The 25,000-nt window shown below is 45.7% G+C and overlaps 3 protein-coding genes across 3 annotated transcripts in view; 2 read left to right on the top strand and 1 right to left on the bottom strand.

Annotated features, from left to right (window-relative positions):
• The window catches only part of ela3l (elastase 3 like), an 11,900-nt gene extending 1,318 nt beyond the window's left edge, over window positions 1–10,582 (bottom strand). Inside the window, exons 1-7 of the mRNA XM_056592934.1 lie at window positions 10,472–10,582; window positions 3,002–3,149; window positions 2,739–2,827; window positions 2,427–2,524; window positions 2,099–2,227; window positions 1,334–1,470; window positions 408–553 (exon numbers count right to left, since the gene is read on the bottom strand). Of these exons, the coding sequence (XP_056448909.1) occupies window positions 408–553; window positions 1,334–1,470; window positions 2,099–2,227; window positions 2,427–2,524; window positions 2,739–2,827; window positions 3,002–3,149; window positions 10,472–10,567 (843 nt within the window). The 5' untranslated portion in view covers window positions 10,568–10,582. The remainder of the gene's footprint in view (window positions 1–407; window positions 554–1,333; window positions 1,471–2,098; window positions 2,228–2,426; window positions 2,525–2,738; window positions 2,828–3,001; window positions 3,150–10,471) is intronic.
• bco2l (beta-carotene 15, 15-dioxygenase 2, like) lies at window positions 8,184–19,084 on the top strand. Its single transcript, XM_056592932.1, has 12 exons — window positions 8,184–8,232; window positions 10,522–10,699; window positions 10,961–11,172; window positions 11,538–11,653; window positions 12,456–12,558; window positions 13,552–13,698; window positions 15,133–15,293; window positions 15,838–16,005; window positions 16,512–16,649; window positions 17,289–17,471; window positions 18,014–18,124; window positions 18,437–19,084. Exons 1-12 carry the CDS (start codon window positions 8,199–8,201, stop codon window positions 18,587–18,589), a joined length of 1,704 nt encoding a protein of 567 aa, XP_056448907.1. The 5' UTR covers window positions 8,184–8,198; the 3' UTR covers window positions 18,590–19,084.
• A 3,667-nt stretch (window positions 19,085–22,751) lies between these two features.
• LOC130384488 (GDNF family receptor alpha-2-like) overlaps window positions 22,752–25,000 on the top strand; it is a 25,910-nt gene continuing 23,661 nt past the window's right edge. The window contains exons 1-2 of the mRNA XM_056592710.1: window positions 22,752–23,342; window positions 24,716–25,000. The exon at window positions 24,716–25,000 is cut by the window's right edge and continues 84 nt beyond it. Coding sequence (XP_056448685.1) covers window positions 23,291–23,342; window positions 24,716–25,000 — 337 coding nt within the window. The 5' untranslated portion in view covers window positions 22,752–23,290. The remainder of the gene's footprint in view (window positions 23,343–24,715) is intronic.

The following is a 25,000-nucleotide window of genomic DNA, read 5'->3' as shown; positions in this document are numbered from 1 at the left end:
ACAAATGAATGTTAATAAAAAATAAATTAAATAAGTCATTAACTTTATCCTCTGCCAGCGGCATTCCTAAGTGGCACATGCATACACCCACACATGGATAAGCATATGTATGCATGCGCAAGCACACACATCATGATATATGAGGCCTGGCCACTACCCTTTACTGGTCATGGTCTTGATGGCACATAAACACACCGACACCAACACACACACACACACACACACACACACACACACACACACACACACACACACACACACACACACACACACACACACACACACACACACACACACACACACAAAGGCTGTATACTAAACACATGTATACTAAACACAAAGGCTGGTACTAAACACATACTACAGACAGATACACACTCCTCATAACACGACAACACAGCACTTACGTTGCATCCGCCCACGATGCCGTCGCCGCCGCCACACACCATGCTGGTCCGGAGAGCGCTGCCCCACCAGTCAGGCTGGGAGCAGGTGGCGTGGTCGGCCACGGGCATCAGAGCCTGCTGAAGGTTCTCAGCGATGGGACCTCCGGCTGCAGACAACACAGACGGCCGTTAGCCTCTCTCCTCTGCTAGCCCTTCTCCTCCACACACTGTTAGCCCCTCTCCCACACCCACTGTTAGCCCTTCTGTTAGCCCTTCTCCTCTTTTAGCCCCTCTCCTCCACATACTGTTAGCCCCTCTCCTCCACATACTGTTACCCCTTCATACTGTTAGCCCTTCTCCTCCTCATACTGTTAGCCCTTCATACTGTTAGCCTCTCTCCTCACCCTACTGTTAGCCCGTCATACTGTTAGCCCTTCTCCTCCTCATACTGTTAGCCTCTCTCCTCACCCTACTGTTAGCCCGTCATACTGTTAGCCCTTCTCCACCTCATACTGTTAGCCCTTCTCTTCTACATACTGTTAGCCTATCTCTTCCCCATACTGTTGGCCTCTCTCCTCTACATACTGTTAGCCTCTCTCTTCCCCATACTGTTAGCCTATATCCTCACCATATTGTTAGCCTCTCTCCTCTAAATACTGTTAGCCCTTTCTCTCAGACACCCGTGGCGGTCTCAACCAGAGGAGTGCGACTTTAGAGGCAGCTAAATAAATAACTCTGTAAATAAACAACAAAGTTTGGAAGTGCTCTTCTCAGCGGGAGCTTGTGAGGTCAGTGTGAAACTACCAGAAAAAACAGCCTAGACAGCCTTATTTATTATTATAGTCGATACCGAAATGTCAGGGTTACACCGACGTTTGGCTAGACTCAGATTAAGAACACTGCTTGTTTCTCTACGCTCTGCCCGCGGCCTGCGCCCGCTGACGTACTGTAGAGCCTTCCCCAGCCGGTGACGTAGCAGGGGTACAGGTTGGGCAGCAGGCTGCCGGCTGCAGGGAGGCAAGCCAGCTGCACCTGGTCGCTCAGAACCACAGGCTCAGCCAGCTTGATCAGGGCAACATCATTGCTGAAAGAGAGAGAGAGAGAGAGAGAGAGAGAGAGAGAGAGAGAGAGAGAGAGAGAGAGAGAGAGAGAGAGGAGAGAGAGAGGAGAGAGAGAGAGAGAGAGAGAGAGAGTGAGAGAGAGAGAGAGAGTGAGAGAGAGAGAGAGGAGGAGAGAGAGAGAGAGAGAGAGAGAGAGAGAGAGAGAGAGAGAGAGAGAGAGAGAGAGAGAGCAAGGGACCAGAGAGAGAGAGAGAGAGAGAGAGAGAGAGAGAGAGAGAGAGAGAGAGAGAGAGAGAGAGAGAGAGAGAAAGTTAGTGCCTCAATGATCAGACTGATGTATGTCCTGACAGAATAATCTGGTTTAGTAAAGTTTATGTAGTTCAATGAATATATTGTGTGAAGCTGTGTGCAGTGTTCTCTGAGGAGGCCCGGCTGACTGGCAGTGTGGTGGAGGATGTAAGCTGAACCATTTGGCGGGTTCTGATGTAAATGTGACAAAAACAGAGCGACGCTGCCCCAGGCATACGCCCACGCCAAGGCAACAAGAGCAAACAATTTCTCATTTCTCATACTTGTGTGTCCACACCTGCCTGTCACCATGCCGACGACGCTGAACCAGTGCCAATACACCACACCAAAATAGGGCCTTACCCGAAAGCCACGAAGATGGGGTTCCACTTCTCGTGAACGATGATCTTCTCGGTCAGGATGGCTTTAGCGCTGAGCTCCTCCTTCACCAGGTTGTGTTTGCCCACAAAGACCCTGTAGGTGAACTTGGAGCTGGGGGGGGGGGGGGGGAGGCACAGATGATGTAGATGAGATAATTATTGTAGCGATGATCATTATGACGGTTGTTATGGGGATGATGATGGTGATGACGGTGGGGATGAGGGTTGATGAAGATGTTGATGGTGCTGGTGATGATGACGACTGGGTCGATGGTGCTGATGGTTCTGACATTGCACGTTTTGGGTCTTACTTGATGCAGTGGGCGGCGGTCATCACCCAGTTCTCGGCAATCAGGGATCCTCCGCAGGTGTGTCTCCACTCACCGCTCCTCTCATACTGGAGGGAGATCTAGAGAGAGAGACAGAGAGAAGGAGACGTGAAGACGGACAGACAGACAGCCAGACAGGAAGAGACATCTCCAAACATCCTCAAACACGTTCCTTTCATCTGTATCTTCTCATGAACATGGCTTTGGGTTTCCCTGGTGTTTGTGATTAAAGCAGCAGATGCAGCCCTTAAGGCTCCACCACCAGCAGGCCGCTGTTTACGGTCTGCGTCTCACCTGCCAGGGCCAGCTATTGGGCCTGGCGTCCACGCCGTTCACCACGCGGGACGAGTCGGGCTCGATGGGAGGGGACCCGCAGCCGAGGGCTGTAGACACACACACAAAGTTTAGCTGGTTATTTATAAGGTTGTCAGAGGATAAAGCGAACAGGCACGGGCTGGAACGGTGAGTCATGTGTGTGGGAAGGAGCCCGCCCGTAGCGGAACTCCATCCCGAGTCCCGACAGAGAGAGTGTGACGGGGAGCTCCAGATGTTCTTACCGCTGGCGAGGAGCGATGAGGCGAGCACAAAGAGGATCATGTTGATGGATGTTTCTGCAGTCGGACGGCTAGGGCGCACGCTTCTTTTTAAAGCCGAGTCTAGAATCGACACCCCCAACCGGCGTCTCCTATTGGTCCGTAGAGGAATCTGCGGGAGAACGGCGGACCAATGAACAAGGGCGGTGACATTTGGCATCGGCTCGGAAGTTTTTGCCGACACACAGATGTGTGCTTTGGAACAATTCTCATGACCTTGGGACTCAAACCCGACTATGGGGACTCGAACCAATGGCACGTGGACCCCATATCTACCAGAGATACATATCTTTGTTTGTTGTTGCTTTTGAAACTTTAGATCACAAGCCTTACGCCCTACATATCATAAGCCTGTTATGAACCTTTCCCACCAGCATAGCCTATTATTTAGCGTATTAAATAATGCATGTTATTTATATTAATATTAATAGTCTGAAGGCCAACTGTTGTCTATCCTTGCGGGAATGTAACACCTGGCACTTTGAGAGCCAAGCAAGGCATTTCATGAACAGGCAGCACGGAGCAGAAAACCAGTAGGTATATAAACAGTCTGACAACAATTCTTTTAAGTTATTAAATTTATAATATTTTTATTTATTTATTATGAACATGGAAATCCATTCCATTGAATGCGACGACTGTTGCGTCAAAATTGCAGGAAATAAGGAAAATTTAATTCACAAGAAAGAGTTTTCGATTTGCAATGCGGAAAGGTTTGGTAACATGTTAAAACAAATGTCGGCTTATAAGCATACACAAAACATTAAGTAGAACTGGAAAACGGTTATATTTGTAACTTACACTTCATGCAACAGGCCAATCCAACATATTTCATGCATTATAAAAATAAGCTGATTAAATGACAGAAAAACTATACAAATATTAAAATACCTTATATCTGGGGCATTTTGTCAAGTAGCAAAGTAAAATCGTACTACAGTGAGATGGACTGGAAGGATTGTACGTCAGTACAGAAAGAAAAGTCAGTACAGAAAGAAATTCTTTCCTGGGTGATATCCTGTCTCATTGTGCGGTGCCTTCGGAGCTGGATTACATTGTAAATATGTGTCAAGATCGTGCAAAAGTTATTTATACAAGGAAAAGTGATTCAGAACAATAGTTATTTGTGGGTGGGAGTTAAAGATAAGCGGGGGGCACAGACTACAATGGGTATAATGGTGAGAAATAGTTTTGATGTGAACGCAAAGATTATTGTATTCGGTAGCTGTTCAAGAGCCCTGTTGTCCTAGTGGTCTTTCCTTGGTAATTTTATGGTATAATACATATTTTCTTGGTGGAAAACAAAATATTGTGGATTACGTAAATTAAAAAAATGAATTTTCATCAGAAAATGCGGTGAGTGCTGTATTGCAAAGTCAGGTTCGAAATATGTTTTAGTAGAGCCATATAGTTTAAGACGTAAAGAAATGTTGAATGGCTTAGGCAAGTGAAAGATTTGAACAGAGTTCCAAGCCTGAATTGAGTAAAAAATGTAAACATGCAAACATTTAAAAAATGTAAAAGGGATGGAAACAAATTAAGTGTAAGAGTTAAACAAATTGCTAAAGTGATAAAGTTTGAATACATTTGAGATTAAATATAGAGTGGCTGAGCTGTTCTGATAAAGTTTGAAATGGTTGACTCAAGTGTGTGTGTGTGTGTGTGTGTGTGTGTGTGTGTGTGTGTGTGTGTGTGTGTGTGTGTGTGTGTGTGTGTGTGTGTGTGTGTGTGTGTGTGTGTGTGTATGTGAGAGAGAGAGAGAGAGAGAGAGAGAGAGAGAGAGAGAGAGAGAGAGAGAGAGAGAGAGAGAGAGAGAGTGTGTGTGTGTGTGTGTGTGTGTGTGTGTGTGTGTGTGTGTGTGTGTGTGTGTGTGTGTTAGTGTGAGTGATGTGTGTGTCTGTTTACTTTTATCTACTAGTGTGTGCGTTTCAAGGTATTACTGTAGAACACCATATTTGGAGGAGACTGACATTGGAATCCGCTGGTCCTTTCCCATGTTGGTGTTTTTTGAGCAATATGGTTGGCTAAAAATATACATAAAATCAAACAAGCTGATTGGCTAAAAAAAATTTTTTTTTGAGGGATCTAATTGGCAAAAAAAATGGGAGTAGCCTACCCTACTCAAGGTATAGGATCCCAAGATTAGTAGAGAATAATAAAGAAAAAATAATGCCTGAGAATAACAATAGGAGAGTGCTGCCTGTAGCACTCACCGAATGAAATTATGTTTTCCTAGGGCTTAAGGATCTCTGTCTTTGTTCGTGTTAGTTCTGTGTTGCTGCTCACCACTAGATGGGACAATTTATCTAAAGCAACAGCAGTGAGTTAGGCTTTCCCATGAAAGAGGAATGTGTATCTATAAATCTTTTTCATGTTACCATTAGCTTTTTTGTGCTACCAATTGAAAAAGTGAGTGGGTGTAAAAGCTAACATGTGAAAATGAATCCTTGGAAACAAGAAGAAACATCTGGCCGGAAAGAGGACAAAAGGACTGGGGAACAGCGAGCCATTAGAAATGAAAGAACCACACATAACCTTCAACTGATGTTGCAGTACTATATCTTTAAAGATAAGACAGCCCGTTAAATCAGGGGATTATTCTCAATGTAGTCCTCTTTTCCTTTTGCCTGGTCTAGCCTATTGTGTGTGTGTGTGTGTGTGTGTGTGTGTGTGTGTGTGTGTGTGTGTGTGTGTGTGTGTGTGTGTGTGTGTGTGTGTGTGTGTGCGTGTGTGTGTGTGTGTGTGTGTGTGTGTGTGTGTGTGTGTGTGTGAGTTTGTGTGTGTCTGTGACTCTGTGTGCACATGTGCAGGATTGCATGCCTGAATGCACGTGTTTTTTTCGTGTTTGCTAGTGTGTGTGTTTGTTGGTGTGTGCGTTTGTGTTTGTGTGTGTTTGTGTCTGAGTGAGCGCGTTGAAATGCATGTGCTTGTGATTTTCATGTGGAATAATAAGCAGTTAGTGAAAGGCTAACTAAGGTAATGTTCATTATTTTTTAGACGGAGGCAAGGTAACGTAAGACGACACCGATAACGCCTTCGTCCCGAGGCACGTTGCCTCAAAACAAGTCTCTCTGAAAGGGGGAAACACATTAGTAGAAGATAATTCTATCAATAATCGTCTGGTCTGTACTCTATTGTAATACTCCACTTCAACCCCACCACAACAAGATTCACCTCCATCTCCTGTGCCTCAGGATTATCATTTGTGTGTGTGTGTGATTACACTTTGAACGGATACAATTAATTCTAATTAAAGCCTGTTTTTAAACAACCCTGTGGTTTTGTGACAGGTCGGCTTTAAGAGGAGTCTTTCTGTGAGAACTGGAGGTGAACTCTGACTGCTTTCTTGCTTCGGTTTATGGTGGGTTATGCCACAGTGGAACTTGTATTCCAGCCCCCATTAGGTGAATTATGATTATAGATATCTGGGCCAAAGGGTTCCGTGCTGAGCACAGTAGAACGTCTCGCCCTGGGGATGATTTACAGCGAACAGCCCCAACTGTTCAATCTGTTTGATGGCCACAAAGAACCGTTTAAAAAGATCACACTGCCAACCAGAGATACTGATGATAAAGGAAAGGGAGATATTTGAGGAAATCATTGTGTGTTTCAAATAAAAAAGGTTGCTTTTAAACGTCAATCAAGGTTTGGATCAACCTTTATTTCAAGGATCACATAAACAAAAAAATGATTGACGTCAAAAACGGATCATCATATGCCAGGATGAATTTGAGAGGCTGTTAATTCTGTGCTTTGAAGTGAGTGTCTGGTGTGATTGAGTTATAAATATAGATATAAATATATATGTGACGCAATACAAACAACAACGTCTACCGATTCACATGAGGTGGTGTACCTGTTCATAAACAAGACGTTTATGACCAGTGTAAAGAGAATCAACAAATATTCAAAATGTGTCTTTTGTAGGTTTTGATCTTATATCGCGATGCAATACTGCCATTATTGTGGAAGAATTTAATTTATGCTTGAAGATATGCAGTGTATAAACCAGGACCAGAACTGGGTGTAAGGGGGGAGCCAGCCTATGAGGGTAAAGGTTAGATAAGGCTGCCTTGTTTGAATCGGTGAAGTCATTATATATTGACGGCGGATATCGCTGAATTAAAGTGTGTTACTAGAGATAGTAGGACTGCCGTTTTAATTGCTCGTTTGCTAGGAGTGTTGCGTACAAATATATGCAAATGAGACGACTGGATAATGCTTCAGTGAGGGAAGATTCATCTTGTTAACCTAATCTGAGTTTTAAAATGGCATTTATTATGGGTTTGACATTTTAGTTTCTACTAGGGCTGAATTTCTATAACGGAGCTTGGGCAATGCAAAAAAAATGGTAATGCAATTTTCTTTGAAAGAAGAGCACAATGGAGATTGGGCAAATGTACTATTTCAATGAAACGCCATCATTTGTACTTTCTTATAACAATTCAGCTTTGTGTGTTACCTGACAACAACTTAAATAGCACTGTTGACAATCCATGACCCCTGCACACTGATTATACTTAATTACTTGGCAATGACTGTACCGTCTGCTACACATATAAACATGGATTTAGGAGGGTGCAAAGTACGATCCACTCCCCTATTACCTGACTCTCTCCGGCTGCTGGAAACGACATGTCGTGGAAATATCAATCATAACTATAACCTACAATTATATACAAATTATATTAACCTTGTCTGTATAATTAGGCTACTATTCATATTAAAATGAATTGTATACATTCTCCCTGTATCTTAAGATGCATCCCTTCCTCTTTCTAACTGAGAGAGGTTAAGATAGTTCACATTTGCATTCCCTCTGGAGCAACTATGGACTGTCTTCTCTGCTATAAAGATTAATTTAACCTTCTTGCAGCCTTGCTTGCAGATTGGCAGACATGTCCACTTCTCCAATCGTGTATTGCAGTCAACTTGGCCACTCCCACCAATCCTAAACTCTCCACTATATGGTTACTCCCACTTAGCTTTGTTACCTGTATATACCCTACCCACAATGCAAACGTTTCCCTATAATAATCTTGTTCACCCATTGTCTAACGGATAGTGTCCTTGGTAACTTTGCTGCCTGTAGTTTCCCTGGCTGGCCGACGTGTCCTAAAAAGGGTTAGCGTTTCTCTTTTGCACCACAGCACCTCCAACCATGTCCAAGAAAACAGGCAAACCACTCCAGAACGGTGAGTAAAATCTGTGTCCGTGGCCATGAACCCACAACAATATGAAGTAACAGTATGAAGGCCGATGCTTGTCGAGATTGCATGATTGTGTAAGTATGTTTGAATGATTGTTTCTTTATGCTGGTGGCAGGCTCCTAAGAAACAGATATATGAAACGCACGTTGTCATTCACCACATACAAAGACAAAGACACGGTTGAACGCAGACGCACATACACACATACGTACACACAGACACACGGACACGTACATGTCCACACACACACACACACACACACACACACACACACACACACACACACACGCACACACACACACACACACACACACACACACACACACACACACACACACACACATACATACATACATACATACATACATACATACATACATACATACATACATACATACATACACATGCATACATGCATACACAAACACACACACACACACACATACACACATACGCGCACACACTCAAACGTACACACACACACACACACACACACATACATAAACACACGCACACACTCTCTCACTGGGTGTATCTACATCATTTATCACTATGGTAAAAATAGATGTTGACAATTTCAAATTTTCTCTCCTCTCACAGAAAAGTAAGGGACAGTTGGGGTGGCCTCAAGATATATAACTTCACAAATCCACTATTGTTTATAGAAAACATGATCTCATTAACCAGAGGCTCAATCAACTATTCAAATGGGAAAGCAATATTCAAACACGTACTGCCTCCTTGTCACAAAAATATATATAAAAGGAAATATTTATTTAAAATCTGTTACAGCTGTCATCAATTAATGTAACTGCCTTTATGTTTTTGGTCATCTCAAAATGAGTAAAAGACAAGAAGATACCTGAAAACAATCTCCACAACAGCTCTGAGCTCATCTTTATGTGTTACCACTTACTTTCATAAAAGTGCATTTGGGAGACAAGATGAATCACAGCAGATATTTTTCAATATTATAATATAGTTGCAAGCCATCCACCACCAACCTGATCCGAATCACACTCAATATACAGTAACACTTAAAAGGATCATGCCAGTCTATTCACCATCAAATATAGTGAAAGGTGTCTGGCAGATGTACGTCCATTTGTTGGTGCTTCTTGAAGACTTTATTTGCTGTTTTCATAACAACAGACACCATATATATATATATATATATATATATATATATATATATATATATAAAAGATAAAGCAAATGTTAAAGTTGTTGTTTGCTATATTGTACACATTTTCACAAACATAGATATTTCTTACTATTTCACTATCTAGATAATATTGAGCTAAAGTGTTAGTCAATTGCAGGATATTCCCATGGTAACAGATAAGACAGAGATAGGGATTGTCTCTGTAACAATGTCCATGCCAAAACTCCAGCTGACCTGGGCTCCTCCAGACAAGGAAAACAGTACGGCGATGTGAGAAAACCAGTTTAATGTAGAAGTTAATTGACAATGATATGAGCTTTTGCCCCATGTTGCCATGCAGGAGATCTCTCAGAGTGTGTGTGCTGATGGCTGGTTTAACCTGTGCACATTTATAAGTCAATGCATAACAGGTTTGCAGCCTCACCCAGCCCAGTCCAATCAGTCTGACTCGGGCCAGGTCAGCCTAAACCAGCCGTCCTCCACACTCACTCCATGGTGTCATTTCACAGAGTTCCATCATGCTAGGCTCCAAGAGCTCCGGGAAACGGATGTACAGTATATTGTAATGACCTGTCCCACATAAATGTTTATTTTTGTTTTGTATTAAGAAAGTTGGAAAAGCGTCCATGTTGGATTTCCCCAAAATGGATGCAACACATTTCCCTCTGTCAATACCACTTCGATTAGCTAATCTCCTCCGTGAACTGTTAATTGTCAAGATAGCTACTGCTCTTCTGTTGACCTCGTGGATAAGCTAGGCTGCTGAGGCTAGCACCTTGGAAAGGCGAGCAGGGTCAGAGGTTGTTCAAGTAAAAGGTGCGCTGCGCAGCCATTCGAGAGATAACAGATAACAGCGACTCTTTCATTGAAGTTCCACATTTGCAACCTAAGGTGTGATAGCAGATAACCCAACGATATGGTTGACAGCTGCGCGTGTGTGTGTGTGTGTGTGTGTGTGTGTGTGTGTGTGTGTGTGTGTGTGTGTGTGTGTGTGTGCGCACGCGCACATTAGAAAAACACCAATTCGCTCTATCTTTGTCTGTTTAACTTCAAACGCACCTTAATCTGATGACATTTATTTAGTGGCTCCCTCTCCCTTCCTCTGACAGCCTCCAGCACCCAGCGATGTCCGCTGGCCAAAGGCCTGGTGAGCATCGCTGCCCTGGTGAACTCAGCCGAGGAGACCCCTCAGCCAGTCTCCACCCACATCAAGGGGACCATCCCCTCCTGGATCAACGGCAGCTTCCTGAGGAACGGGCCCGGGAAGTTTGAGTTTGGGAAAGACAAGTATGTTCCCTAGGGTTACATGCTGCCATTTAGACATGCCCCCATTTTTTTGTTTTCAAACATCCCACCACTCCGACCATTTCTGTTTCCATTGTCGGAGTGGTGGGACGAGAAAACAATCTAAGTGCCGCAACTCTGACAATTAGATACATATGTCGGAATAGAAGTCGGTCCACTAGCTAGCATCGGAAAACAACACAAACAACCCAACGCCTCTTCTACATCAAACACCGACCCCCGTGTGTGTGTGTTGTGTCACAGGTACAGCCACTGGTTCGACGGCATGGCCATGATGCACCGCTTCTACGTGAAGGACGGAGACGTGACCTACAACAGCAGCTTCCTGCGGAGCGACTCCTACACCAAGAACTCGGAGAAGGACCGCATCGTGGTGTCAGAGTTCGGCACCATCGCCATGCCCGACCCCTGCAAGAACATCTTCGCCCGCTTCTTTTCCCGCTTCAAACTTCCCCGTATGTGCGCCAGTGTCTCCTCGTATATTTTCAGTGAAATCAAATTAATTTTAGTTCTGTGTCGGTCTGATTCCCTCTCCTTGGGAAGCAACTAACAACAACAGCTAGCAAGCCCGATATGCCGACTACGGATATGACTAATTAGGGCACAGTAATGAAGCGCTTTCAAAAGGAAATGTCAGGAGTAATTTGTCAAAAAACGTATTATTTCTAAGTGCTCATGACTAACATGCTTTAATGTATGTGCATGGATTTGATCGCATCCTTTATTACGTTCCCTCACAATGTCATCCAGAAACAATGATAAGTAAACCAACTGCTCAAACCGCAACGAGACATTTATATTTCTGTGTGTGGACATGCAGAGGCCACGGACAACGCCAGCGTGAACTTCGTCAAGTACAAGGGGGACTACTTCGTCAGCACGGAGACCAACTACATGAGGAGGGTGGACCCCGATAGTCTGGAGACCAAGGAGAAGGTACTTCCATACGACTGATCTGAAGCAACTGACAGTGAATACTCAGGTGGCAGGGCAGGTTGACTTGTAACCGGAAGGTTGCTGGTTTGATGGCTCCTCCTTGGTGATTGTCGAGGTGTCCGCGTCGACCAAGACACTTCATACTGCTCCTGACTGGCTGTCGCCCTGCGTGGTCCACTCGCCGTCGGTGTGTGAATGTGTGCTTGAATGGCTGTAAGTCGCTTTGGATAAAAGCGCCTGCTGAATGTTAAAGAAATTCATGTGGAAGGAGCATGTAGGTACAGGTTATCAGGTTCCCCTACTCAATTATGCCTCCGGGGGACATGAGGGTTCCAACCCAGACCTATTCCTCTGGAAGTCAATCACTCTAACCATGACACTCTGCCTCCCTGATGCCCACATGTTCTCAGGGTGTGATATAAATCAGATGGGGGGGAGGGGGATGATCTTTATTTATTTTTTCATGAAATAATTGGCCGGCCTTATCAACTGATCAATCAAATCAACAGGCCTAATTATTTTTACAAGTTAATGGTAGGTCCTATTAGCCTTCATTTCGAACAGTTTAACATTCATCTTCAATGCAAACTAAGAAGACACAAAACATTTAAATTTGATTAAAAAAAACAAAAATAAAACAGGGGGGGGGATGATCCCTCCCACCCCCCCCATACAAATCGGCCCCTGCATGTTCTGTCAGCGCCAAAGGGACATGGATGGTGCTGATGATGATGATGGTGATGAGGAGGGTCATAATGATGTTCTGAGCCCTCAGAATGATGATGGTGTCTGTCCGCCTCAGGTGGACTGGACGCAGTACGTGGCTGTCAACTCGGCCACGGCCCACCCACACTATGGCCGAGACGGGGCAACCTACAACATGGGCAACTCCTATGGAAAGAGTGGTAAGTCTGTCTGTCTGTCTGTCTTCTACCTATGTCTGTCGGACTTCTTCTAAAAATGTTGTCCTTCTGTCTGTCTATGCATGTAAGTCTGTCTGTCTGTCTGTCTGTCTGTCTTCTACCAGTGTCTGTCTGTCTCCGTCTACAAAATGTTGTCCTTCTGTCTGTCTATGCATATATATCTCTGTCACTTTATCCTACACTCGTCTCTTACTCAGTTTCTGCTCTCTAATCCTGATCTCTCTCTCTCTCTACTCTCTAACCCTGTTCTCGCTCTCTCTCTCTACTTTTTAACCCTGCTCTCTCTCTCCCTCCGGTCCCTAACCCAGCTCTCTCTCTACTCTCTAACCCTGTTCTCTCTCTCTCTCCGGTCCCTAACCCAGCTCTCTCTCTCTACTCTCTAACCCTGCTCTCTCACTCTCTCTCTCTCCGGTCCCTAACCCAGCTCTCTCTCTACTCTCTAACCCTGTTCTCGCTCTCTCTCTACTCTCTAACCCTGCTCTCTCTCTCCCTCCGGTCCCTAACCCAGCTCTCTCTCTACTCTCTAACCCTGTTCTCTCTCTCTCTCTCTGGTCCCTAACTCAGCTCTCTCTCTACTCTCTAACCCTGCTCTCTCTCTCCCTCCGGTCCCTAACCCAGCTCTCTCTCTACTCTCTAACCCTGTTCTCTCTCTCTCTCTCTGGTCCCTAACTCAGCTCTCTCTCTACTCTCTAACCCTGCTCTCTCTCTCTCTCCGGTCCCTAACCCAGCTCTCTCTCTACTCTCTAACCCTGTTCTCGCACTCTCTCTACTCTCTAACCCTGCTCTCTCTCTCCCTCCGGTCCCTAACCCAGCTCTCTCTCTACTCTAACCCTGTTCTCTCTCTCTCTCTCTGGTCCCTAACTCAGCTCTCTCTCTACTCTCTAACCCTGCTCTCTCTCTCTCTCCGGCCCCTAACCCAGCTCTCTCTCTCTGCTCTCTGCCCTCCACCTCTGTCTAACCTGACATGAACCCCAGGCTTCTTCTACAACATTGTGCGCGTCCCGCCCCAGGAGACGGAGGGGGACGGGGCCAAGGAGGACGTGGCCGACCTGTACGGGGCAAAGGTCATCTGCTCCATCCCTGCCTCCGAGCCCCGGAGGCCGTCTTATTTCCACAGCTTTGGTGAGGCCAAACCTATCCACATTATGAATACATTCATATTTATGCTACACGTGAACCTCCTAAGATGCCGCAATTTGATTGGTTCGCTATCTCGGGATATCGAGCAATATCCCATGATTGAGATCTCAAACTCGGAATATTGTTCTCATCGCAAAATGTCCCGTTTTATTTCGCTAATAAAATAAAAAGAATCACAGCAAAAAGTGTTATCTTGTTTATTTCTGGAGTGTTCACGTGTAGTATACTAAAACAATTATTCAATAATTGTTAACTATATCGATTCGTGGAGTGATTAATTGATTCATGGGCAGGTTTATCCGTGCGTTTCTGTAGAGCTGTAGCATCGGTCTGTCTTCGTAGAAACGCAGTACCATCTGCAGCATCACACGGGACAAACGTTGTCTTCCTTCTTTGTGTCTGACGGCATTTGTCTCATTGTCACTAGACACACGCACTCACACAATGAAATGTCCTTCAGGTCTACGTATTTCAGCCTTTATTTTTTATAGCTAACCATTTATTATATTTATTTATTTATTTTTCCGACCAGAGACATTATAGAACAATGCTAAAAAGGTGATGATTTATAAGATCTTTGTGTGTGTGCGCGTTTCTGTGTGTGTGCGTGTGTGTGTGTCTCTGTGTGTGTGTGTGTATGTTTGTGCACACGTGCGTGTGTGTGTGTGTGGGTGCGTGCGTGCGTGCGCGCGTGTGTGCACGCGTGTGTGTATGCCCTCGACACAAATCAGTTGGTGTTTGTGTGTTTGCCCCTGTGTGGGTCGACGTCGTGAGCGGAGTTGATTGTTCTGCATCAATTCTATCATGTTTCTGTAATCTTTTGAACCAGACCACCCTTCCCCTTGTCAGACAATCTGGCACCAAGAAGGCATAATTGGACATTGGGACGTTGTGATGCCTCTAGGAGAATAGCAGGGGGCCTGTATACCTTAAGCCTCCAATCATGCATCTGAATTGAGATACTGCCGCCTGCCTCGCGAGCAGTTCTGAATCCAATGTTGTTGGCATTTTGCTCTGTGTGTGGTTGTATGATGCATGTTGAGTGCATGGTACACATGTAAACACGCATGCATCTCCCTTGAGGGCAGTTTTCTTGTGCATCATGCATGTATCGTATGCAAATGTGTGTACGTGGGTGTTTGAGTGCCTGTGTGTTAATGTGTGTGTGTGAGTGCTTGTGTGTGTGTGTGTGTGTGAGAGAGTGCTTGTATGTGTGTGAGACTGTATATGTGTGTGCGTGAGTGCCTGTGTGCGTGTGTGTGTGCGTTTGTGTATATGTTTGTGTGTGAGTGCTGGTGCATTTGTGCCTGTGTGTGTGTGTTGTGTCCGTGCGTGCGTGCGTGCATGAGTGAGAGCATTGCATGGTAGCAAGGTGTTCCAACAGAACAATCTCTTTCTTGCTCTGTTCTCCTCCAGTCATGTCTGAGAACTACATCGTGTTCATCGAGCAGCCAATCAAGCTGGACATGCTGAAGGCCATGCTCTACCAGGTTCAGGGCAAGAGCTTCAACAAGATCATGACCTGGGATCCCAAGTGCGACACCATCTTCCACCTGGTCAACCGGCACACTGGCGAGGTACCCGTCTCTGAAACCGGTTGGCCCCGGCCCGGGTCCCAGCAGGGGAGTGCTAAGCAGCTTAGAGCCAGACAGACGCCGCCCGACACTCGCAAATAACATCAAAGATGGGGAGATGACAAGAAGATCCACTTTCCAATCCTCTCCCACGGAAACCATGGCAACCTTTGTAGATTGGTCCAAACTCCTTTTTGTTCATTTGAGTCCCACTTTTACACAAAAGATACCCTTTCTGTTTGATTATCTGCCAACAAATTATAATAATATAAATATAACAATAGTGAGCGTTTGCTCTCTATCTTTCTGTGTCGGAGACAAAAGCGAGAAAATCAAAGGCAAACAAAACAGGGACATTAACATAATTACAAATCCTTACCACCTTCCCTTGAGGAGCAACTCACCCACCTCACTCCAATCTCCATTCAACAAACTCAGTCATCAGCTCCTTCGGTCTCCACACGGCTACCAACACGTCCTGACGTTGTTTCAGTTCGACCCGGTCTACACGTGACTGACCCAATATTCTGTCGGTTTGGCCCCGCAGCGTAGCGCGGTCAGGTACCGCGGGGAGCCCATGTTCACGCTGCACCAGATCAACGCCTACGAGGAAGGCGGCTGCCTGGTGATGGACATGTGCTGCGGGGACGACGGCGCCGTCATCGGGGACTTCACCCTGGAGAACCTGCGCCGTGGCGGGGAGGAGCTGGACAAGGTGAGACCCGGGACCCCTCGTCCACGGAGAGACAGAAGGACAGGACTGGAGGATCTGGGGGGGGCTGTGTGCATGGGGAGACCCATGGTGAACTTTAAACACGCATATCCAGGAGAGAGATAGACAGACAGAGAGACAGACAGACGCAGACACACAGACAGAGAGACACAGACACAGAGACAGACAGACACAGTCACACAGACTGAGAGACACAGACACAACGACACACGGACAGACACACACGCAGAGATACAGACACACAGACACACAGAAACACAGACACACACAGACACACACACACAGACAGACACACAGACAGACGCCTCGTCAATCAAGGCATTTCCGGTTGACACTCACTGATATATCATATCAAAAGAGATACGTAATATTCCAGGAGATGATATTTGTGTGGAACTGCAACTTTGACTTTAAACTATACCCTCCGTGCAAATGCTTTATATTCAGTGCTCTGGTTGATGTCTACCCCCTCTGGTGTTCTGTGTCAGTTCTACAACTCCATGTGCAGAAACCTCCCGAGGCGCTATGTCATTCCCCTCACTGTGGACGAAGACACCCCCATGGACCAGAACCTCGTCCACCTGTCCTTGTGCACGGCCACAGCCAAGAAGACGGGACCCGGAGAGGTGGGTGTGTGACACTGCTGCTGCTCTCTGTCAGTGGGGGAGCTGACTGAACACACCTCACACTGACATCTTATGAATGTCAGAAGAAATACATTGGCAAGTTTCTTTTTGTTGCAAGATAGTGGTAGGATTGCATGGAGAAGCCGCCTTGCCTGAACAATAGCTTTTTAATGAATAATATCTAACCTTGCCGTCATCTCGCTTGTACACACACACACACACACACACACACACACACACACACACACACACACACACACACACACACACACACACACACACACACACACACACTCTCTCTCTCTGACCGAATGACGCTAGCTTGTTGATAAAAGAAAGGTGATATGCTAGTTGTCATGGCTACCCGGCTAACAAAGTGCTGATTTCAAGGGAAAACTGTGTTATGTGATGGATGCGGACTTGTACACATTCCCATTATCCCATTGATGAGATCGTATTGGGCAACATGCATAACAACAAACTAAGGCCCAGTGCTATCCCAATAGGATAGGTTTACCTCTCATTAGCATAATTGCTTCGGCATAATCGCCCCTCAGCATATTTACCATCCTATTATCCACAGGAACAAAGCTGCCCTAATTGGTGTCAAATGTTCCCTTTGTCCCGCCCCTTGCCCAGGTTTACCTAACCTACGAGGAGCTCTTTAACGATGAGCTCCTGCAGTACGGGGGGCTGGAGTTCCCGCAGATAAATTACGCAGAGAACAACGGGCGGCCGTACCGCTACGTCTACGCCTGCGGCTTCGGCCACGTCTTCAGCGACTCACTGCTCAAGATGGACGTCCGCACCAAGGAGCTGAAGGTCAGCCCGTTGCTCGCGCCGGCGCCGTCGCCGTCGCCCACCTGGCTCGCTCGTTATTTCATCGACGTTTCACCGTTTATGCGCTTCAGTTATTTTTTCTGTGTTGACGAATCTTTTCTCTGTAAACGGATCGACACAGCTTTCGGTTAACGTTTTACGTTTGACTTTGTTTTTATTTTAATTATGGGTGATTATTAATATTGTTTTCTTTATTCTAATAATTAATGTCCTGACTTTTGGATTTTTTGTGAGCTGCTTTAATGGATTTATTTCTCCTTGGGGCTGAATCAAGTCTCTCTCTTTCTCTTTCTCTTTCTCTTTCTCTTTCTCTCTCTCTCTCTCTCTCTCTCTCTCTCTCTCTCTCTCTCTTCTCTTTCTCTTTCTCTTTCTCTTTCTCTTTCTCTCCCTCCCTCTCTTCCTCTCTCTCTCTCCCCCCCTCTCTTCCTCTCTCCCTCTCTCGACACCAGATAAAGGATTCATGTCACCGGGGTCCAATGGGCCCAGAGTAACACTGCCTCGTCTGGTTATGTCTGTGTGTGTAGGCGTGGCGTCACCACGGCTTGTTCCCCTCCGAGCCCGTGTTCGTCCCCGCACCCAACGCCACCGAGGAGGATGATGGCGTGGTCATGTCTGTCATCATCAACCCCAAAGAGGTCAGTGGGGTCAGAGGTCTCCATATAAAACAACAACAGTGCACTCTTGCTTACAAAGGATTTTGTGTTTACAGCTGATTACCATACAAACTTTGTGTCGTAAAGAAACAAGGTGTCACAGATGGAAATAGTGGACGATATAGGGGGGGGACCTCCACATACAATGATCCCCAATACAGTGTGACATTGGATCCCCGCAGACGCCAGGGGGGGGAGGGGGGGGGGGGATTCGCTCCCTTTAATTACCTTAAGACGGAGGGCTACACCTCGGCTGTGATGTCATCTCTCATTCCTTGTGTTTTCTCCTTGGAGGACAAGAGCACGTTCCTGCTTGTCCTGGACGCCAAGACCTTCACGGAGCTAGGACGCGCCGAGGTGCCCGTCAACATTCCGTACGGGACGCACGGCGTGTTTAACGACATGAACCAGACGGCTGTTACCGTGACGACGACACACCGCAACTGAAGAGGTGTGAACGGGTGTCTTCAATGAAAGAAAAAAAAAAAAGGGAAAGAAAGGGAAAAAAAGACTTCAGCGAGATCATGGCGGCTGCCGCCATCAGGCCGGAGACCTGGTGATCTATTTTAGTAAAGCTCTTTAGCAGAGCTGACCCCGTTAAACTCGGTGGGACTACACAGCGGTTTTGTTTGTGGCAGACAGTGGTTATGTTTCTTCTGGGCTGGGAGTGAATTGTGTTTGTGTGCTGAGCGGAGCGTGTTTGTGTGCTGAGAGTCCCTGCGTGGAGCCACAGCCTCCTCATGCAGACACTCTTCTTCCGTTCAAAAAGATAAAGCGAGAAATCCTGTTGCGACCTTCAATATTTCAACGGATTTGACTCCATAGACAACATGACTTTGGTTGACGTGACACGCATACTGTTAATACCGGCTTTAAGCATATGTGTGCATGGCTGTACGAAAAACTAAAAGGACTACAAATAAAGCTGAGCATAAGTACTGAAATGACATTTTGTTTGTATGTATGCTTTTTTAAATCATTTAAAACTAAGTGTTTTACAGCATCTACAGAATGGAAAGACAATAGCCCCGATGAGCTACACACAGCACTTACGACACGCAAAGAGGCATCACAGGAAATTGAATTCTCATAAGGTAATGTGATAGAAAATGGTCAATGTCTAGGAAACAAATGGATGGAGGTGGGCCAGTCTCCAGAGAGTCGAAGCAACGAGGACATTCTCCGCTATACACAACCCCATACCCATTGGTTGTTGTTGTTGTGCAAATGAACCGGGTTGCAGATTATTCAAAAGGAAGAATCAAATGTGGCTGCAGCAGACGATATTGGGCACCACAGAAATAAGAACAAGTTTATAACAGGAATTGAAATTGAGATTGAAGGACACAATTGGATTCTATCTAGTGCTCTATTTGAAGGTCCTGATGCATGCTTGTGGTCATTCTAGATCTTCAATACATTTTCCCGTAGGTTATAACAATTAAACAAGAAAAATTAAAATAAGAACATGCCTATAGGTAAACTAGAGTCAAATACTTTTAACACTATGTCCTTTTACAGTATGTAAACAGCAGGTTACATATCGTATCATGAAGTGGGGGCTCAGCATTGCTCTTCGGCTTTATTGCTCATTAAATTGTAATTACACTCTCGGATCCAGCCCAACAGAGTGCATGCATATTCTGACCTCATATTCACAGAGATTTAATATTTTCAAATATTATTATATGTTACCGCCTGTAACGAAGAGGGACTTGCTCCTAAATATGTCTCATTTTATAAACGTCAAAGGGGTTCAGTTTTACATTTGGCTTCCTGTGTTGATTAATTGTGAAACGACTTCATCACGCTTCTTGTCTCAGGTCGTGGACTGCTCGCTAATACGTCTCTCCCAAGATGTACATTAATTAGCACATAATATTCTTATCTAGTCTGTGTCTGTGTGTATGTGGGGGTGGGTGTGAGTGTGTGTCAGGTCATTTTATGATATTTTTTAATTAATTGCCGTTCTCTACCAAAGGCTACAATATCTGAATGTGTTGCTGACCTATAGTGACCCCTTGCTTGGGGTGCATTTAGTTTAGAGCTGATTTGTGTGTGCTGTATGAATCGCGTCATCACTTAACCTACCATAGTGTCCGTGTAAATCTATAAAAGCACAACATTAAGATGGATTTATGACAATTCAAGATTTTTTTATTATTATCATTATTGATATTGTGAAGGATTGGCTCCTTTCTCCCAATTGTCTTTGCATCCTCCGGTAAAGGCCAGGCGCCCTTAAAGACATAAACACATGCAACAAATACAACGCACCATGAGCTTGCTGTGTTCAGATCAGCAGGCAGCAGTGACTCCAAATCAAGGTGGGTGTGACTTCGTTGACTGTCAATCGTGTGATTGGCTTTAATTATGGTTGACCTCTTTTTTGACTGCCTTTCCTTCTGTCTTTTCTGTCTCTCTCAAGTGAGTCGTTTAATCACGGCAAAGTTCTCACTTTGACGGTAATCGCTGTCATTATTTAACACTCCATTAATGATTTGAACCCTTCGAGGCCGCATTGGAAATATGTGTGTGGGGGGGGGAGACTGACAGAGACAGAGAGATGTTCCTTAAATGTGAGAACAACTTCCTTCTTGATCCAGATCTGTCATGGCATGTCGAAAAATCTCCAGCCAAAATTGCTACTTGGTATGCAGTTAAAATAGTCCTTGCGTCTGTGAGCGTGTGCGTGGGTTTGCACACGAAAGTTGTGTGTCTGTTTGGCATGCGTGTGTATTTTCACACAAACTTAGCATATGTGTCTGTGTGTGTGCATATGTGTGTGTTTTGGCCCGCAGGACTGTTTGCATTTGTAATAAAGTGTGTGTGTGTGTGTGTGTGTCTTCTGTGTGTGTGTGTCTTCTGTGTGTGTGTGTGTGTGTGTGTGTGTGTGTGTGTGTGTGTGTGTGTGTGTGTGTGTGTGTGTGTGTGTGTGTGTGTGTGTGTGTGTGTGTGTGTGTGTGTGTGTGTGTGTGTGCGCGCGTGAGAGTGCACGTGTCTATCCATGCATTGTGAGCGGCTGAGTCTCCACGGGCTCCCTCTCTCTCTGTCTAATTGTACAAGGCGAAAAAAGTGGAGTTGCTTTATCGAGCTGGAGCCAGGGAAATTAAATACCCACGGAGAAGGGTGCATCATGCAATGTCAACAAGAATTAAATCCCACCTTGGACCTGATAGCCTGACACATAAAAAATGATGCCTGTAGAGATGCATCCACCTGCGGTGCCCTAAACGAACGCAAGATCCCGGGTGGCCCTCGGTGAGAATCCACAATGCGAGACTTATGTTTTTCTGACACAATGCGTCTCTTACATGATAATCATCAACGCCGCTTCTCCCTGTGGGTCGCGTGACGACGGCACAGCGCACACACATACACCGAGCGTCTAGTGAATCGGTGGCGGGATGCATGCAGTGAAGGCCTACATACAGGACGAGCCTGTCCGCCGATGCCTGTTCCCATGCTGTATGACACTGGGGGTCAGTGCGTTGCGTGTGGGCGGAGGAGTGCAGACCGATGCCACGGACCTGGAGCTCAGAGACAGCCCGGCTCTTTCTGCCTCGGTGAATGGGGCCTGATGGACAAACGTCGTTACAAACCAGTGGCCTTGTACTTTGTCACTGTCGGGAGCTCTAAATAAAGGCTTTGTGTTTCAAGATGTGTGATTCATAATCACACATTATAACATTCATAACATTCCAGACACCATTCAGGCGATGACGCCCAGCAAAGTCGTTTTGGTTAATGCGAGGCCATTTCAACAAGTGCCAGCTTCTGCGGGTTACCACCAGTTGGTCCCATCAGACACCAATAATAGGGGCCTCTGTGTCATTTGTTTAATCTTTCTATCTCAGGAAGCACACATGTGATATGGAGTGCGAGGATATTGCTGGAATGAATGATGGCTCTGTAATACGCTCTGCTTTAGAGCAATCTGTGGACCCTTTTCCTGAGGAACAGTTCTTAGTGAATATCCATGGATTGTCTTGTCACAGAAAGCCTTGGGCTTAGTAGAGAATACAATGTATGAATCGAGAAATCAATGGCCTCAGAAGAAACACTTTCCATTGCATTCCCTTCTACCACCGTTCCCTTCTTTTATAGTTTGTAGTTGGATATGTGTGTGTGTGTGTGTGTGTGTGTGTGTGTGCGTGCGTGCGTGCGTGTGTGTGTGTGTGTGTGTGTGTGTGTGTGTGTGTGTGTGTGTGTGTGTGTGTGTGTGTGTGTGTGTGTCTGCGTGTGTGTGTGTGTGTGTGTGTGTGTGTGTGTGTGTGTGTGTGTGTGTGTGTGTGTGTGTGTGTGTGTCTGCGTGTGCGTGCGTGTGAACGACCCTCCGCTACTCACCGAGACAAACCTGCGATGGATCCAATAGGAATAACAATTGTGAAAAAATATATCTAATAATATGCTTCTGCTCAGTCAATCCTGGTCTACTTTTTTTCCAGATTCCATTTCATCATTGTGTCTGGGAATAATTTAGTTCTCATTATTTTTTTATTTTCCTCTCCGGTTGAAGCAGGACATCGTCACCGCCCTCTGCTGGAGCACCGGAGCCCGCTTATAAAGCAGGACCGTCAGCTGCACATGCAGTGCGTGCGGTGGAAAAAGAAACGCTCACACTCTCCAAGCGTCATTCTCAGTCGCGCGGCATTTGGTGGAGCTGAGGATCCAGACCGCCTTCCCTGCATGGAGCTGGTCGGCACTTTTAATTGACTTCATGTTCCTCTTCAAAGCTCTTGATGCAACTTTCGATTTGCGTCGGTTTCTGCTGCTGCAACGGGACTGATTTATCCAGACTATTTATCCAGAGTCAAGGGGCACCGGGCTCCGGTGATGCGGACAGAGCATTGTGATCCGATAGCAACGCAGCTCAAACGGGACCGAGGGAAAACTTATTTCATGGATTGATTGGTGCTACAGTTTATCTTTTTTTTCAAAGAAAAATCTGAAGGATTTGAAGGGTTTCGAACATTGACGGATTATTTTAAAAAAAGCGTGGATTTTCAGAAGGTGCGCCCCGGTATTGGAGGAGTTGTATTAGGACATAATTTTAGTTAATCCTGGGTCAACGTTCACCTTTATTAGGCGGACGAATACTCCTCAAATTCTGGATTGCAAGTCATCTTTCCTGCCCCTGAAGACACAATGAAGTCCATCACCATGTGGAATTACATTCATGTCCTTCTTCTGTTGTTAGGTGAGAGTGAAACGTTTGATCATGGATCATCACTGCTATACTCTGCCTGTCCGTCCACTTTTTGACGCATTTTCTCTCCATGTGTGCGTTTAAGGGGAGTCGGCATGATGTCAATGTGCTTAAAGATATTCAGGCATCGGAACATCTTTATTAACATAGAATGTCTTATTGATCCAAACCAATTTACATTTCAACTTGTGCATGTAGCAGTTGTTTTAATTATGGTCAGATGGATACAGCAGCCCGCAAATACACCAACATCCATAACTGGATCATTTTGGCGTTCCGTCGTCTTCTAAAAGGGGTATTTTAAATTGCTGACTGTCTTATAGAGTGTTTAAATGATGTGGTAATGCCCCCCCCCCCCCCCCCCCCCACACACACACACACAGCTTCTATGCTCAGTGAAAACAACATTATAATCATCGTCTAATTATATCAACCATCACTGCATGGTGTGTTTGTGGATATATTTTGCAGTTCAAGCAATGCGTTTCCTTCTGAATATGAATATGTGCCCTGACTTATTTTTCCTCCTCCGTGACTGTCTGCAGCTATTGCATGAAGGCTGAAAGTTCAAGGCGGCCACAAGATGTCTCTCTTGCCACTTCATTGTTAGTTGTCGAGGTAGACCAGATATTCAACCAGATGAATTTTTCAATCGTGGTGTCTGCATACGTTGTAGATCGTCACCTGTTGACTTATCTCCTGAACATTGACCCAAACCCATGTTTTTTGTGCGAACAGTGGATCGTGCATTGCAAGCGTTTGTCTCGTTTTCGTGCCTCGAGTAATAGAATAATTATCGGGATTAGCTTCCACGACAGAATGTTGGTGAACCGGTAGAGAAGGTTGGATTTGGCTGACTAAGTCAGTTCTGCTTTTGTTTCGTGTACCACCATGCACAGAGCCAACTGGTTTTATATTGATTAGAAGAATCCTGATTGTTAACTCAAACGACCCAGGAATATGTTCAAAACACTGTTTTTTAAACCTGGAAGTCCCAACCTTTGGCAGGTAGGTTTATGTTGTGTATTAGTTTTAATGAGTCGGAGTGCTGTCAGTTAATTGCTGGGTAGTCATACTGCAGTCTAAGCAAAACCCCAGCCAGTTCTGCCCCATACCAACAAAATGGTATACACACACACACACACACACACACACACACACACACACACACACACACACACACACACACACACACACACACACACACACACACACACACACACACACACACAAAGGCACAAACGCAAAGATGCAAAAAGGTCCCCTATAGATTTATATCACAGAATGCCTTAAGATTTCCTTTCACTGCGTCTGATCTTTCCTCTCTCTCTCTCTCTCTCTCGCCCCTGACCCCCCCCCCCCAGATCGGGCCGTGCCCTCCTGGGGGGGCTCCTCCTCCGGTGCGCCCGGCCTGGCTCTATCCGGTCCGGGCGGGGACAACGCGGGGGTGCTGCTCAGCCCTGGCCCCCCCCCTCAGCCGCAGTGGGTGGACTGCGTGGAGGCCGCCGAAATGTGCAACCAGAACCCCCACTGCAGCTCCCGCTACCGGGTGATGCGGCAGTGCCTGGTCGGCAAGGAGAAGGACTCCATGCTGGACACCAACCGGGAGTGCCGCGCGGCACTGGAGGTGCTGCTGCTCAGCCCGCTGT

This window comes from Gadus chalcogrammus, chromosome 6, assembly GCF_026213295.1.
Source record: "Gadus chalcogrammus isolate NIFS_2021 chromosome 6, NIFS_Gcha_1.0, whole genome shotgun sequence".
NCBI classification, from domain to species: Eukaryota; Metazoa; Chordata; class Actinopteri; order Gadiformes; family Gadidae; genus Gadus; species Gadus chalcogrammus.
This window is presented reverse-complemented; position numbering and strand designations above follow the sequence as displayed.